This window comes from Protomyctophum bolini (genome assembly GCF_963924005.1).
Source record: "Protomyctophum bolini genome assembly, chromosome: 8".
NCBI classification, from domain to species: Eukaryota; Metazoa; Chordata; class Actinopteri; order Myctophiformes; family Myctophidae; genus Protomyctophum; species Protomyctophum bolini.
Genome location: NC_137869.1, coordinates 34,789,914 through 34,806,295, shown reverse-complemented (window position 1 = coordinate 34,806,295; position 16,382 = coordinate 34,789,914). Strand labels below are relative to the sequence as shown.

Genomic DNA, 16,382 nt, shown 5'->3' with positions numbered 1-16,382 from the left:
CCGCTGGGGGGACGGCTGGCTCTCCCACGTCTCCTTAGCCACGTCTAACAGGCCCCTGGGGCTGCGGCCATACACTAACTCAAAGGGAGAGAAGCCGGTGGATGCCTGTGGGACCTCTCTTATGGAAAACAGAACATATGGGATTAGCCTGTCCCAGTCTTTCCCATCGATTTCCGTCACTTTCTTTAGCATCTGTTTCAGGGTTTTGTTAAACCGCTCTACGAGGCCATCCGTCTGTGGGTGATAGACGGATGTCCGAATGCTTCTAACTTTCAACCAGTCATAGAGTTGTTTCATCATTTTGGACATGAAACAAGAGCCCTGGTCAGTGAGAATTTCTGCTGCTATGCCAACGCGGCTAAACAACATGATTAGCTCGTGGGCCACGGCTTTTGTCGTGGCAGCGCGGAGAGGAATGGCCTCAGGGTAACGGGTGGCGTAATCCAGGATAACTAATATATATTTATGGCCCCGGGCGGACTTCGGCAGGGGACCCACAATGTCCATAGCTAGCCGGGAGAATGGTGTCTCAATAATTGGCATGGGGACGAGGGGATTTCGTTGTGAGGGCCGGGGGGCCGCCTTCTGACAGTCCGGGCAGCTTCTACAGAAATCCTCTATAGCTCGTTTCACCCCAGGCCAATAGAACCGGGCTAGTATTCTGTCGTAAGTTTTCTGCACGCCGAGGTGGGCGCCTAATTGGTGTGTGTGAGCCAGATATAGGACACGTGACACATATTCTTGTGGAATGAGAAGTTGCTCAATTTGACCCCCCCCCTTATTTTCCACTACTCTGTACAATAGGCCATTCTTAACAGAGAAATAAGGGGAAACTGGTGCACTCACCCCGTCGTTTTCTTCTCCATCCACCACGGACACCCGCTGTCGAGCCATTTCCAGGTTTGGATCCTTCCATTGCGCACTCGCAAACTCGCCGCTTCCCGCCGCTCGTTCCTCTTCGGGTTGTGGGAATTCAGCAAAGGTGTCGGGGCCGGACGCCCCCGGCTGCCTCGGTACCTCGTCGTCGCTCGGCGTCCCACTTTGCTCCTCTTCCTCGGCTCTACGCCCCCTCCAAGGGGGGTCTGTACCTGAGCTGTCGCTCCCTCGCTCGCCTGAGCCGGCTCGGAAGGCGGGGCAGGCTGGTAGGGGCCTCCGGGACCGCCCGGCGGGCCGGGACCGGCGGCGGCGGCGGCCTTTTGGACGGCCCAGTGGGGGCCCTGGGTTCCAGAAGCGGCTGAAGAGGGGGCAGTCAGCGCCAATCAGCAGGGGGACGGGGAGGTTCGGTACCACCCCAGCGGTCATCACGGCGTTGCCCTTTGCAGTCTGTAGGTAGACGCTTGTGGTGGGATAGTGGCGGACATCTCCATGTACACACGTTACCGGGACAGTCTCGGTCAGGAGCTCGCCGGCCAGGGGCGGCCGTATGAGGGTCACTGCGCTGCCCGAGTCGATGAGGGCGCTGGTATCCTTCCCTTCCACTTTCACGGGCACGGTGGACCTAGAAGCGTGCTGAGACGGCGCGTACAGGCATGGTCGGGAGGTGTCGGTGGTGGCGCTGGCCATCGTCACGTCCCTGTCGCGGTCCGGACAGGACCAGGAAATGTGGTCGGGCTTCCCACAGATAAAACAGCGCCTGGTCGGGGAGCCCTTGGCCGTATTCCCGGGCGCCGGCCCTCTTCGGCGGCCGGGAGACGAGTGTCTCTCTGTCTGTCGTTTTCGGTCGCGCCCGTGCCGTTCATCGGTCTGGGGCTTCGCAGGCTCCTGGCGGGGGCCTCTCATCATCTCGTTAGTCACTTGCAGGTTCTCCAGGAGTGAAACTAGCTCATCGACGGAGCTGGGGTTCACCTGAGAGGCATGTCTTCTAGCGTCGGGTGGCAGGGCTCTGATACACTTGTCGATTACGATGCGGTCAGCACAAACTGGGTCTCCCGGCGTCATCAGCCAGTTTCGTGTTAGTCGAGCGAGATCAGCTACCTGTGGTCGGGGCGGTTGCCCGGAATGGTAGCCCCAGTTGTGGAAGCGTTGGGCTCGGGCTGGGAGGCTGAATCCTTGTCGGGCAAGTATGGCAGTTTTTAACTTGGTAAAATCCTTTGCGTCATCGCTGGAGAGGTCTCGGCATGCTCGTTGGGCTTCCCCGCTCAGAAAGGGGGCCAATATAGTGGCCCACTGGCCTATGGGCCACCTTTCCCGGGTGGCCGTTCTCTCAAAAAGTTCAATGTAGGCTTCAATATCATCTTCCTGTGTTAATTTGGTCAATACTTTGGCTGGGGCGCTGCCTTCGTCTGCATCTAGGTTAATCTTCCTCACCAGTTCAAGCACGGCCCGTTGTAAGTCTGCTTGACTGTTTTGTAGATCTGCCTGGCTTTGGAGTAGGACACTTAAAGCGTGTGCATGCTCCATATTGGTACCGAGGCTTGTTTCTTGGTGTTGGATCAATCACTTTGCCCGCATTCTCCACCATATGTGAGGATTGCAACCAACATCAAGATACAGCCAGGCAGGGAACCGGTTTGAGCCCAGAGTGTGGCACTCGTTTATTGAAAAGCCCAAATGATAATCACAGGGAAAATAATAATAACAACTTATGTTCAACTCAAAAGTTCTGTATTCGCTAAACAGCAGCACTTCTTGTGCGTGTGAGCCTAGGACAGCCGCTCTGGGCTTTGTGTCCCAGTCCTAGGTTTCCTTCCGTTTTCCAAGTTAACGTAGTTTTCAGCCTCCTTCCACCCGAGCCCAACGGTGATGCGGCTCTCAATAATGGTCCGTCAGACCGCGTGCCATCCTGCCCCGGAGAGAGTCAAGAGCGAGTGGGGGAGATGAAGGCTTCTTGTAATGTTTGGCTGGGAGCACAGGTGTGGCTCATCTAAAGCCCTCCAGCAGGTAATTGTGGTAGTACCTGCCCCCTATGATGCAGCCCAGCCTGTTGTGCTTCACTCCGCCTCCCCTGCTCTCTCTCTCTCCAGGGAGGTGCTCAGGTGGCACGCGGTCCCTCAGCGAGACACCACAACGGTTACTCACAAATCACCAACGGAATGTCCAATCCACCCCAAATTGCATTCACATGCCGTGGGTTGTTTAATCAACGGCGAGCCCAAAGCAGACTGGGCTCCTGCCCAGCATCCATATACTGTATGGAGCTGGCCTGTTCTTCTGACGTCTGCATAGACTCCATATTTGGGCATGTAAGGGACACAGACAAAATATCTGGGTGGGGCATGCATTTCCAACTTGCATCGTTCCAAGTAGGCCAGTGCCCAACGGGCACCGCTGTAGAGGCCCCACGAGCACCGCTCTAGTACCTTTAAAGCCAGGAACTGTGTCCTTTTAGTTGTTGCTATAGGCTATAGCAACATTATTTGTGTTTACATTTGTTGGATAAAGACTTGACGTTTTTCAGAAAACTTAGTTCAGGCGTTTTTAGAATGGGCCTCAGGTCTAAATGGGTTAATACTACAGTCTGGTTATTACTCACTATGAATAGGTTCTTGGTGGCTCCGTCATGTTGAGACAAGTTCCTGATCATCTTCATCGTCAAAACATCCTTCAGCTTCAGTGCTCTCTTCATCAACATCTTCAGACCATTGCCTTGGGGAAACATGAATGGACAAAGGAATTGAAGATGTACTCATCTGTGTTCACGTACTAAAGCACATTTAGATTTAAAGCATGAACGAAAATGTGTTGACCAAAGTGCTGCACAATCAATTCAAAGGCTTCTTAGTCCGTGGCTTATTATGTACCTGCATCTGTGCATATCCTACCTTCACAAAGAACCTGTGCATTGGTCTTGTTGGCAGCTAGGTTGATGCAGAAGGAGACGAGCTCAGCATCCATCTGGTCCTCTGCACAGTCATACACCATTTTCATGATCTATGAATAAAATGCTCCAAATGTCAGCTAATTAAATCGTTCAGTAAAATTCAACAAAAGACAGTTTCAAAAGTTAGTGTGGTGTTCCACAGTGGTATCGATTATGATATCGATACCATACTCAATGGGGTGGGGTGTCTGGGTGGTGTAGGGGTAAAGTCACTGCATGGTTTGGTCTGGGCACCTGTTCAGCAGGGCTGAACTGGGAGGGATAGCATTTTCCAGATATTTCCCACTGTCTGTTCACAGTTCAGTTCAGCTATTCGCAGTTTCTTCAAAAAAGTATTTCAGTGCCTCACATCCTTTGACAGACACCCGTCTAGTTTTGATAGAGAGCCATGTGCTGAGTCATTTCAGTGATTTCTGTGGGTAACCACCGGGTGCTCTTCTGTGATGTAAGCCACGAAAAGGTAGCGAAGGGTAATTTGTGTCCTTAATCAAATTTGAGCCTCAGCCCCCAAGGGCCAGACCTGAGTGAGAGGAAGAGGGGGAGAGAGCAAACACGGAAGAGTGAGCGAGCATTGGGGGACGAGGGAGGGATGGAGGGAGGAGGAAAGCCAGTGAGGGCAACCTTTCTTCATATATGTGTGCCTGCTCACAATTTGTCGTCTTGAAAAAGCCCTCTGATTCATAAAGGAGCATCCCAGCAGTCTCCTCCAATCACGTCAGGGCCAGTCACAGGGCTTTGAGCCCCGCGGAACGACACACATGGAAATGTGTGTGTTTTGAGAGAGAGAGAGAGGGAGGGGGAGAGAGAGAGAGAGAGAGAGAGCGGAGGATTGACGGGCATAGTTCCAACGAGACAGTCACCCCACGTTCCTTAAGTCGGCCAATGTCCACCTCCTCCTGCTCTTTCTCCCTCCCCTCCATCCGTCTGTCCATCTCCCCTGCACTGATTTAACATTAAACAGGAAAAGCTTTAAGCTGAAGGGGGGGCCCTGTGAGGAGTCAGCAGTGTGCAATCAGAGTGAGAGAGAGAGAGAGAGAGAGAGAGAGAGAGAGACTGGGCCGGGCTCGGCTTGGGTATCACATACCAGGGGCCCCGGACCCCAAATCAGTCCTGTCTAGACTCTCTGGCACCTGCCTGTGCTTATTTACCACAGACGGCCACCGGAGGCCCAGTCAGCACCACAGTGCAGAGCCGACCAACCACCCGAACCAACCATACACCAGACCCCCCCACCCCAATTCCATTCCATCTCCACCTTCACCCTAACCCCTCCTCTGCCTTAACCTCTAACACCCCTCCTCTTGTAACCCTTCGACCAGCATCTCCCTCCGTGTACAGGATTGACCCCCGTTTGGAGCTGGGAAATGACATAGGTCACTGACTGCCCTGGGAAAGTGGCAAGAGAGAGAGAGAGAGAGTGAGAGAGAGGTATTAGTGAAAAAGATGCAAGGATAAAGCCTGATTTACACTTGGTTGCACGCCTGTGTCGTGCACTGAAAATCTCAGTGGCTTTTTTCAGAACACAAACCCTCGATGCACAACCTCAAGTGCGAAACAAAAGTGACAGGAGGAGGTACAGTACGTATGTTTCTTCAGAGGAGAAACCGGGACAGGGAAGGGGAGGCATACAAAGGTGCAAAGGAGGTTCGAGGAGGGCGAGTGGACAGGAAGAAGCAACAGAAGAGAAAGGGAACGCCAGATGAAAGGACAGAAAGAAAGAGAGCTAAAGAAACAGAAAGAGAGAGCAAGAAGGTGGGAGAAAGGGTGAGACGAAGGGAAGAAGAGAGAGGAGAAAGAGGGCGCCTCGGGTCGGAGGTCACTTCCTGGTCACGCTGCTACCCAGCATCCTCTCTGCCACAGTGGACCCGGGGGGCATATCTGCTGGCGACACGACCCTCTGAACAAACACTCGGCTCCACCAGACACATCTGGCCAGCATTTACACCCAATCTCAGCAAACAAACACAACGAACGTTTAGCTAATCGCCAGTGATGAGAGGAGCGACTGACCCCGGTCAAGTCAATCCGCAATAACCATAACTCTCAAGTGAAAATCTGAAACACTCTAATATATTATTTTGTATTATGTAGGCTAAGGTAATTGCCTTGACTGCAAGTAAATTTCTTTTGGACAGACCAGTTCTGCTGCACTGTTAATGTTTCCTAATTAAAGGCAATTCAATTTAATATTGCAGAGAACAATCACCTGTTGATTACAGTGCAATATAAACTTCATTATATAACAGTGCCACTCGCCAAAACCAAAATGTACACATTTTCCCGTTGTGTTTACAAATCAGTTCTTTTTAAGCGAAGTACGTATACGATGAGGCATAAATTAGACTTAAAGGGGCTCTTTAGATGAAATGACGCAAGGCTTTTCTTTAGGGCTCCAACCGGTGGAAAGAGAGGGCGAGGAGAGAAAACAGAGAGCTGTCATCGCGCCGAGAAAGAAGACTGAGCAGCCGTCCTCTGGCGGTTTGGGCCCAGATGTGGTCCGCAAGTCCCTCCCTCACCCCTCTCTCTCTCTCTCTCTCACTCCTGTTCTCTATCCTCGTCTCCCTCTCTCTCCCCGTCTCACATGCGTAATTCCCAGGTCCCGTTAGCCGCCGATGCTAATGCAGCCGTCTGCGGCCGGGGGGCGGCGTACATTAGCCAGTCTTACCTGTGGTATGCAGTCTGTGTAGGCAAACATGGACTTGAATCTGTCGTCCACGCTGATGTGGTACAGAATGCACATGCTCAACTGTCTCTGGCCCTCGTCAGCTGAAACATAAACAGAGCAGGAGGGAAGCCAAATGGATGAATGACTGGTTGTACCTTAACGCTCCATGGGAAGCCAATGACCACATCTTGGAAAATAGTAAGCTGTCGCCCCTTTATTGCAAATATTAATAGGTTGAATGCTCTATTCAATATCTGGTGCCATTGGAAATTATCGGTAACAGGGTGCAAAAATTCGGCCAAACGCTGGTCCATTTTGATTGCAGCTTCTCTCTGAGATTGTAACCAGAGACTGGAGCAGGTTAAAGTTAACCAACGGCAAGTAACCACTTGAAACCTATATATTTCATTGTACGTCAAATAGCAAAAATAGTCATCTACAAGCTCACCTACATGTTGTAGATTGTTTGCCTTTCATCTATTGATTGATTAGTTTATTAGACAGAATGTATAAACGGCAACAGTCAAACAAAAAAACACCAAAAAGGGTCCTTGTGGTCTTGTTCTGACTATTGTTCTGACATGGCCAGAAAAGGGAATATCATTTCTTTATCCTTTTCAAAAATACAAAAAGAAGGAATTCATTTTCCTATAATCTTATTTTGAGATCTCCACAGAGCTGCTTCAAAAACAGAATGAAAGGATAAAGGCAAAACATGATAGTGTTAGCCTGTCGGCTAGCCCAGCACCTTTATGAGTTTGACCCTGACCACTTGCAGGGGGAACGGAGGCCTCCAGAAGAAGTCAGCCAAGATATGTTAATAGAGTTGGGAGAGCAAAGTCTGACCCGGGGGCTTTTCATTAAGGAAAGTGTTAAGAGGGATGCTCTTCACTGGACCAGAACCACTGACAGACCGCCTGTAACATTCATACCAGGCCCAAACCAGGCCAGCTCAAACTGGTCCCAGGCGTGGTCGGTCAGTGGCCATACAGGGAGTCTTATCGCTGCCTATTGAATCCAGATGTGCTCGCTGAACCCCTGGAAAAGCAAAGGGGCGAACGAGGCCTGAAAAGAGACGGCTTCTAGATTTAATTGGGAAAACAGGAGGAAGCATCAATTTTACTGCCTTTAATAAGTTAAAGCAACGCTGCTCGGTTCCTTCCAGCGAAGGCAGTCATTGGCCGAAGCATGTGCTTCTCGTTAGCAATCCCTTGCCTCAACCAATACCTTAAAATGTGCATAAACACACATGCAATATGAGATCATGAACACACACACCTGTATACAGTATACGCTGAGAGCTTCAAGTCACGCACGCACACATGCACGCACACACACATACAGTATACCCTGAGAGCTTCAAGTCACGCACGCACACACACACACACACACACACCTCCCTGACCTGACGAACTCCCTCACATCACTGGTAGGAACATGGAGAATCCTTTATGGGCAAAGAGCGAGATCCCATTAAAAATGTTCAAAACACTGCAACCGGCAGACGAGAGAGGGAAAAAGGAAAGGTGAAGGGAGCTGTTAAGAATTAACTAGACTGTTCAGGGGCAGTTAGTGGGAGAGCTAAACTCCAATTACACCCCGGCCTGATTTAAAACCACCCAGCCTTCATAAAATTACACCCGCACGCATTAAGAGGCGTCTGGGCTGGGGTTTGTGGACAGTAGAGTTCTGTTGTTACTGCACTCTTTGGGTAAATAAGACCGGTCGGTTTTGGTCTTCAAAGAGAGAAGCCACAAAATGGGGTAATGCTTTTCTAAGGAAAAAACCCTCTCACAAGTCTCCCCACTGCCTGTGAACGTTACAGGGCGATGACAGTAAACGTAGAATCATAGTGTGTGAACTAGCGGTTAGCCTAAATGCGATAGCAATGAAGGGCGGGGGCCTACACAATCAAAATCTTAGTGTTAATTTAACTCAATAGTGAAAATGGCAGATGTACAAGCTCAAACCGCGTGAGCTTGTAGATAGATCATCTCCCCCCCCCCCCCCCGCTATTTGTCGTACACCGAAGTATAGGGCTTAGATGGTTAAATTAACATTGAAACTTTCACAGTGTTAAGTGAAAAGGTTTCGAAGCCGTTCAGGTGGTGGGATTATGAGGAAGGTGACGTTGACAAGTAGCGGCTCCCTCTCCCTTTCATCTTATCAGTGGGGGTCGTGACCCTCAGAGTGGGCTGTGGCCAGAGTGGCAGCCCGTCTCCGCACACCAGCTGATCAGATCCCTCTCCCTCCCTCTCTCTCTGGAGATAAGATGGGAATCCTTGGATCAGAGGGTCCAAGTTGGGAGGGAGTATAGTCCACAGTCGAAGCATTGATTAATGACACATCTGTTCACATGCAGAGAGAATTACACACATACACACACACACACACACACACACGCACACACAACCTCTAAAACGTCAAAGCTATGAGGGGGTGTGATATTTCAGCGTTAATTTATATTGTGTGTGTGTGCCTCACTTCCTGAAAGTATCCCCTGAAAAAAAAAAAAACCCGCCCTAAATCTCTGAAGACCCCCTCCACCTCTCTGGCCCGCTCCTACAAAAACAACATTTGTGCTGGGGCTCCGGCATGTTATTCTAACAAATATATTATATTAATTATGCGCAGTTACCCGAGCCTCCCCTGGAGAGGCTTCAAAAAGCCCATCAGAGATGGTCTTGACCATGAGGCCACATGACCCCTCTGGATGAGCCAACCCACCGTTCTGGTCTGGATCTCCTTTCAGGAAGTCATTTCTCTAATGGTCACCACAGTCCGCTTGTGGTCTGGGCACTTTTGTTAAAAGCCCTGCACCTGCACAGTGCACACACATTTAGACATACACATTTCTACTACTACTGAAGACCTCAACATTTTAAGGTGGCAATATTATAAATGCCTGCTTGAACTATACTTAGCTGCGAGCCGGTGTAGTGGACGAGAAATGGCCATTTGTGACGTTGTAGATCGGCTATTTTTAGTGGCGCGCGCAACTGAGTAATTTACAAATCAGGCATAACTCCAAATCCTAAATCTGACCTCCAAATTCCACAGTTCTTGCTCATCATTCCACCTGGGCCACATTGCTGGGGCATGGCCTACACAGACAGCATTTACTTGTTTCACTCGTGTTTGCATTGACTTTTTTTTTTTTTTCAATGAAATTTTCTTTTTTTCTCATTTTTAGTTAAACTATCTCCTGATTCCCTTTTAGCTGTTGTGGCCTGTTGAGAGCCGGGCCATAACACAAGAAATTGCACAACATGCACAGAAAAAGTGTTTACCCAGCAGAGCAGAGAGCTTGGGGATGAGTCCCGCCTGGACCATCTGGCCACGAAGCCCAGTGTCAAAAGACAGATTGAGCAGGAGACGTAAGGTGGTGGTCAGGAGCTCCTCGTCGTCACAGGGAACCAGCCTGGTCAGCTTCTCCACTGCAAGCATTTCAGCCTAGTGGACACACAGTTCCATTCAGTCAACATACATTCTGTGTTCCATTGACATGTATTTAGGACAGTATAATCTTAGCCCATGAACCAGTGGTTCTCCATTTTCTTAATGTTATGTTTTTGTGCCAAGAACCCCCAAATTTGGCTGCGGACGCCCCATCTGAAAATGTTTTCTGCCAAGGACCCCTAGAAGACTTGTTAACATTAAAAAGTTTTCTACATTTTTTCAAAACATTTAAAAAATAGCAGATATGCAGTACAAGCTTGCTGAGACCTGCTATTTTTAAATAGTACAAATGATGGTTAAAATGATTGTGAAGCATGTTCCATATGGTGTGCCACATATACTGTCATTATTTGATTTACTGTATACCCTGAATCTTGAATAAACAAAACAGTGAAAAGAAAAATATATATGAAAACCTAAAAATAAAAAATAAATAATAAAAGATTGTGAAGCTGTATAACAAATTTAGCTGGGGAGTGGGGACCCCCTGGTACCCCCCCATGGGGAGTGGGGACCCCCTGGTACCCCCCCAAGGACCCCTGGGGGTCCCCAAGCCCCACTTTGAGAACCACCGCCACGAACATTTCGTACTCTGTAATTTAGTAATCTACTAGCCAATTTACTTTGACTGGCTGAAAATGGGAGTTGACAGTAGCTTATTTTTGTATGCTACTGTATGTAAAATCATACAGTAGCATGCAGAGCTTTACCCCATCGCCTCTCCCTTGAAATTATAACCATTATGAATCATTGTTTCAATAACAAAAATAAGTGCTCTGGCATTGGCAACAACACAAGCTTACAGCCAAAACAAATGGTCACAATGGAGGGAGAATGGTAGTAGCACCACTGGATATTTTGGCCATCATTTCATGTAGGAATGCAACGCAAGTATGTCATAGAATTAGATTAGGGGGAAACAAAATCTGAGTTCATCACGTCTGCGTTGTTCAAACACAGTATTTTTAGGCACATCCCTCGGCCATCAGCTCGAGCTGGGCATTGGTCTACCATGCAATGCACATTAATAAGCAGATGCCAGCAGTTGTTGAAAGGAGGGAACAATCATTCTTAAACTTAAGGTTCAAAATTACTAAAATATGAATGTGGCTAAGAGGTGAGATTTGTATCCCGTCTTTCTAATTTTGCGTTTAACTGTGGCAAAATGTAGTGAAAGTGCATTGGCATTTGTGATGTCCTCCTGATTTGAAGTAAGACGCCCATCTGGGCGTTGATGCACATGACTTACAGGTAGGTGGAGGTGTTGAGCTGATGACACCAAAGAAAACCCTAAAACCACATACACACAAGACTGGCAATCTCCTGCAGACTGGAGATGCTGTCATTAATATGTGAGAGTGTGAGTGGCTTGGAAGTGTTTAGGCTACAGTACATCCACATGCTGTCATTGAGTCCATGTGTTTGTGACCGTCTGTCTGTCAGTCTGTTGAGTGTGACAGGCAGTGCCAGTCCAGCGTTGCTTGTTAACATGTCTGTTTCCCTCTCCTGTGGTCTCTGCTCAGCCACAGCCAGATATAATGGGGACACAACCTGCTCCCAGTTAAAAAAAAAAAAAAAAAAAAACGACTAACTGCTACTGTGTGCAAAACCAGCTCCAGTCACATCATTACAAACCCAGGCCTCGTGCTGTATAATCAACTACAGCCCGTGTCAATTATCATTGACATTCCCATTCCATTAGTGACAGGGGTAGAGAAAAAAAGGCCTTATCGGACTATCTTAAAACTGTTATCTGCATGGTTGTGTGTGTTTGTGGGTGGGGTGTGGCCACAACATGTTTACTGTCTAAATAAAAGCGATGACAGATCGCTATGTAATAGCTTTTTTTGGTAATCAATTAAACATTTACAGGCTAAAAAGGAAACCATTTTCCCTGGTGTAAACCGATATACCCGACGAGTAAAAGTATTGAAACCACTTTTTCTTCTCTCTTTCTGCTGGACACATGCCTGAGTGGGTCTAAAGCCCTAAAGGCTTCTTTAATCTGAGTCAAAGATACACTAAGGAGATAAAACTGGGTCCTAACCGGGTCTGGCTTTGATAAAGGCCCACAAACCGGCTGAGATTGGATCCAGGTGGGTGTGGATTAAGGGAAAGTTTTGAGCGGTAAGGTTCCTGTAAGAGCACAGTGGGATACGCAGCTAACAACAGAGCCTCCAGGCATTTGTTTTTTAATTGAAATTTGATAAGCGTGGCTTCAGCTGGTGCCCTGCTCAAAGCAATGGCCATTCCAATAAAAAATGAGCAGAGAGTGTATTGAACTGGGTGAAGCCGAAGCTGGATTAAAAAGAAAAAATCCATCCATCCATCCCTCCCTCTCACTCTCACCATGTCATTCTTGTTCTCCAGGAAGATGGACAGCTTCTTGAGGAAAGAGACCACCAGCACCAACAGTTCCTGGTCCTCCCGGTCCAGGGTCTTCACCAGCATGTGGACAATGTTCTTATTCCTCATCTTCAGCTCCGTGCGGGTGTCCTCAGCCAGGTTCAGCAGCAGGAACAGAGACACTGCATGTTCACACAGGAAACACTGAGAGTACAATTGACCCGTGTTCTAATAGGGCCGTGCGGTATATTGCACTGCTGGTATTATGACTTAAGATTTGATCAAAAAAATTATGTAATAAGTGTGTATTTAATATTATGCTTCCCTGGTCTTTTATTTCTCTAAAATGTCATTTAACCCGTTCTGACCTGAGATCAGATTCTAAAAACGTCTTCTACATCCTGACAGTTTTCTGAAAAAGCTATGTTTCTATGTCAGTCGTTAGCAGACCTACAAGCTCGTAGCGCGCCACTCGATGGCGCGCAATGAGCTTGTAGATCTGCTATTTTTCAATAGCTAAAGCATAACATAATGCTAACACCAAAAGGGGTTCCCGCCCAAAATGGGTTGATAACAATTGAACAATGTACAGTATGTGTGTCTTTATTCAGATTAAAGGCCCAATAAGTGATACATACAATATGGATATCACCACCTTCACCACATTGTTTTTAATTTCTAGTTGAATGATTCAGCACTACAGACTGGCTGTAATAGTTTATTTCTTTCTTATGGTAAATATTCGATTGACTGGATTTATGATGGGGTGGAAAGTTCCATATTTTCCCTCTACTGATCCAACTCTCTTCCAATTTATGTTGAAAACATATCTGGTTTAAGCCTATAAAGAGGAAGCACCAGAGGGCTAGAGAATGAGATGATTTTGTTGATTTGTTCATTGTTGTTCATTTGTCGATTGATTTGTGAAAAAGGTACTTTTACTCAATATTGAATTTACCAAACTGTTCGTTAGATTATGTATAGATAGAGGCGTGTCAGGGTGTGGGCCTGAAAGAAGCAACTAGCAACAGCAAACTTGAAAAGTAAGCTGCTATATTACTATATAGTTCTAATACTGAGGGTTAGGTGGCATATACATCTGCATTGCTTTTTGCTAAAGAAATAATTGTGCCTATAATTCTACAGTATAGGTACAGTACAGCTCTTACAGTATACACTAGGTAGGTACAGTACCTCGGAGAAGCTGCTCTTGCTTGATCAGGAGGCTCTGGTATTTTTTGAAAGCTTTTTCCTGGTCCTTCTTCAGATTCTGGTTCTCTGGGTCTTCATCACGTAAAATCAGTCAAGGAACCTGACAACTCGAAAGATGACTTTGTCCTGTACTATAAGACGATAAAACGGCTCCAAACTGAAGTGTTGACTGTGGCCCTTTTCTTTCTTTGATATCACACACACAAAACCACCACAACAAGTTAGACTTTATATTTCCTTTCACCAAAGGTGACAAGAAGTGCAGGGATTCCTAAACGTGATGTTATTCAACTTTGACTCTCGTTAAAGGATATAAGCCTTCTTCTTCTTCTGCAGTTCCTCTTGCCAGAGGTCATACCTCTTCAGCTCATGTTCTATGATATTCATACACAGGGCCCCAATCTTGTAGTGGGTGACCAGGCCATGGAACTGGGAGAAGCTGGAGCGGGGAGATGAGGCGAGGGGAGAAGAAAAATACCTCAAAATCAAATTTGGTATCCCGGGTGGGAACTCTGACTGAAACGACCCTCTCGGTCACCCCAGAAATAGTTCACAAAGTAAACTGTCAAACTCAAAACATATTCAGTCATCACCATGCTAGCAGTATATGTCCTGGTCCAACTTATAATCAGACCAACTTGGGTCGTTTCACAATCCAAATAGCATAACATTGAGTTGGAGACGAGCCAAGAATGACTATCACCTTTCAGACCTGCACACATCCTCCTGCAGCCTAAATCGTCCCTGACAAGACGTTTATGTATTATTCTATCGGGTGGTAATTTTAGGGTTTCCGAACTGCCTGTCGGGACGTGAGGTTTCAATACCGAGCGGGCTGTCAAAGTTGCATGACTACTGTCCAGAAGAGTGAGAGCTGAAACGTGGAGCAGAGAGGGGATGTTTGGATGAAGCCGCTGTCTCCGGGGTCAGCAGTGAGAGAGGGGATGTTTGGATGAAGCCGCTGTCTCCGGGGTCAGCAGTGTTGCTGCAATAGAATCACCACCAGGGCTTGATGACCCGCTTTTAAAGGACCAGCTCTCTGATTGATTGCACAGGATTAGATTTTTGCACACAATGCTGTCACTCTTTTGCTCTCACCTCGCTTTTCAATCCATCTTTGCAAAAATAGCAAACCTTCAAGCTCACTTATTGTGAGCTTATAGATTGGCTATATTTGACAAGTCATTTGGCCTAGTATAGAGCTCCGGGGGCCTCGGGTTAATGAAGTATACTGTATACTGTAGGGGTTTAATGGTTAACTCCGGAAATTAACACTCTAGAATTTGCTGTATTTGAAAATGGAAGTAAAAATATATCAGTATCAGTATCTGTAACAACACTCTGGAAGGGCTAAAGAAAAATAGGGATGAGAATTGGACCAAGTCCAAAATACCTGGAAAAGCAGAAGAAGACATAGATGATGGTGGTTGCCAGGTCAACGCTCTGCTTCCAGTCCTCCCTCAAGACCCTGGCGAGGGCTCCCAGGGCCGTCTCTGACCAGACACAAAGACAGGCAGAGGAGAGCAGGTTAGAGGGAGAGGAACATACAGTACACAGGATGTACAAAAAGGCTGTGTAGGGGAAGAGAGGAGGCAGTGGAGCCTAATCTATAGGAGCATGGGGGAATGCAATGAGGTCGGAGGCTCCCGGGGGCCTGTGAGCTATGGGTGATGCTCAACGTAAAGACGTGCGTCCCAGGGATCCTCTCGCATTTCCAGGCTGACCCGGGTTCCTGCGGTTCACATGAACGCTCGCCTCTTATCAAGATCCGACCACCTGATCCTCCGCGACAGACAAAGTGTACAGACGATGCGTTGTGACAGTTACAAATGAAGCCGCGCCATCGCACGACGGCCGCGATGGATGACGACTCTGTGCTGTTGTGAGAGAAAACAGCGGCGTTGTCACGGAAGGGAATAGGACTTTGGGCTAGGCAGAGGGTTCTTGTGCACGGGATGGGGTTCTTAGAGAAAGAGAGGGTGAACTCAAGTGACAGCGCTCAGACAGAAGACAGAGATAATTACCTAGTTCCATAAAATGAAAAACAACAAAAAAGGAAAATTAAATCCACTCTACAAGATCAGTTTTCTTCAAATATACCGAAGTAGGACTGCATGGGGTATGGCTATGGCTTTTGACCCGTCAGCAGTAATATAGGGATTTTAGGTAAACGGAACTATTTTGCTCAGTCGAGGGTCCATTACCATTCAAATCATTTTATCCGTTTGAGTTGAGCATTGTGGTTTTGGATCTAAATGAATGGCTCTGTATTGCCATGCAAGGTATCAACGACTGCCTGGGCAGAGGCCTTGTGGGGGGCGGTTCTGGACAACGTGGGTCCGACCGACTTGACACCGAGTTGGCACTGCACCCCCTGCGGTGGTGTGGAACGCGTATGTCTAATTTGAAGTCGGTGGGGCTAACGCAAGTTACGTGGATTACACACAGATTACACACAGACAGACAGACAGAGAGACTTGGTGCATTTATAGATAGAAGATAGGATGGTATTGTAGATCAGCAATTTTCAAATATCCAAAGCATAGAATAGAGCTTAAAGGAGTAGTTCACACAAAACAATTACTTGTTCAATTACACACCTCATTGAATTCATCGAGATGTTTTGGGTTTCGTCACATTCCTAAGGCAATAACTTGCTGTTGTTAGTTTGAACTCTCTCCTGTGAGATTCAACCTGTCAGGATCGAGCTCCACCAGCATAGACCCCAGCTGGGGTCACTCACTGAATCACTAAACCTCTCCACCATGGCAAGGTCATACTTGGTCCCCTCCTTTGTTCTCTCTACACTACAGCAAGTCTCTTTGCCAAAAATAGCCAATCACAAGATTCGCAACCTGACACGTTGTTGAGCTTAAGTAG

The 16,382-nt window shown here is 47.5% G+C and overlaps 1 protein-coding gene across 2 annotated transcripts in view; it reads right to left on the bottom strand.

Moving 5' to 3' along the window:
* Positions 1-16,382, bottom strand: part of kifap3a (kinesin-associated protein 3a) — a 41,755-nt gene that overhangs the window by 16,554 nt on the left and 8,819 nt on the right. For both annotated transcript variants that reach the window (XM_080770233.1, XM_080770232.1), the window contains exons 6-13: positions 14,896-14,995; positions 13,817-13,941; positions 13,485-13,583; positions 12,294-12,472; positions 9,776-9,938; positions 6,486-6,586; positions 3,762-3,870; positions 3,473-3,585 (exon numbers count right to left, since the gene is read on the bottom strand). In XM_080770233.1, coding sequence (XP_080626359.1) covers positions 3,473-3,585; positions 3,762-3,870; positions 6,486-6,586; positions 9,776-9,938; positions 12,294-12,472; positions 13,485-13,583; positions 13,817-13,941; positions 14,896-14,995 — 989 coding nt within the window. The remainder of the gene's footprint in view (positions 1-3,472; positions 3,586-3,761; positions 3,871-6,485; positions 6,587-9,775; positions 9,939-12,293; positions 12,473-13,484; positions 13,584-13,816; positions 13,942-14,895; positions 14,996-16,382) is intronic.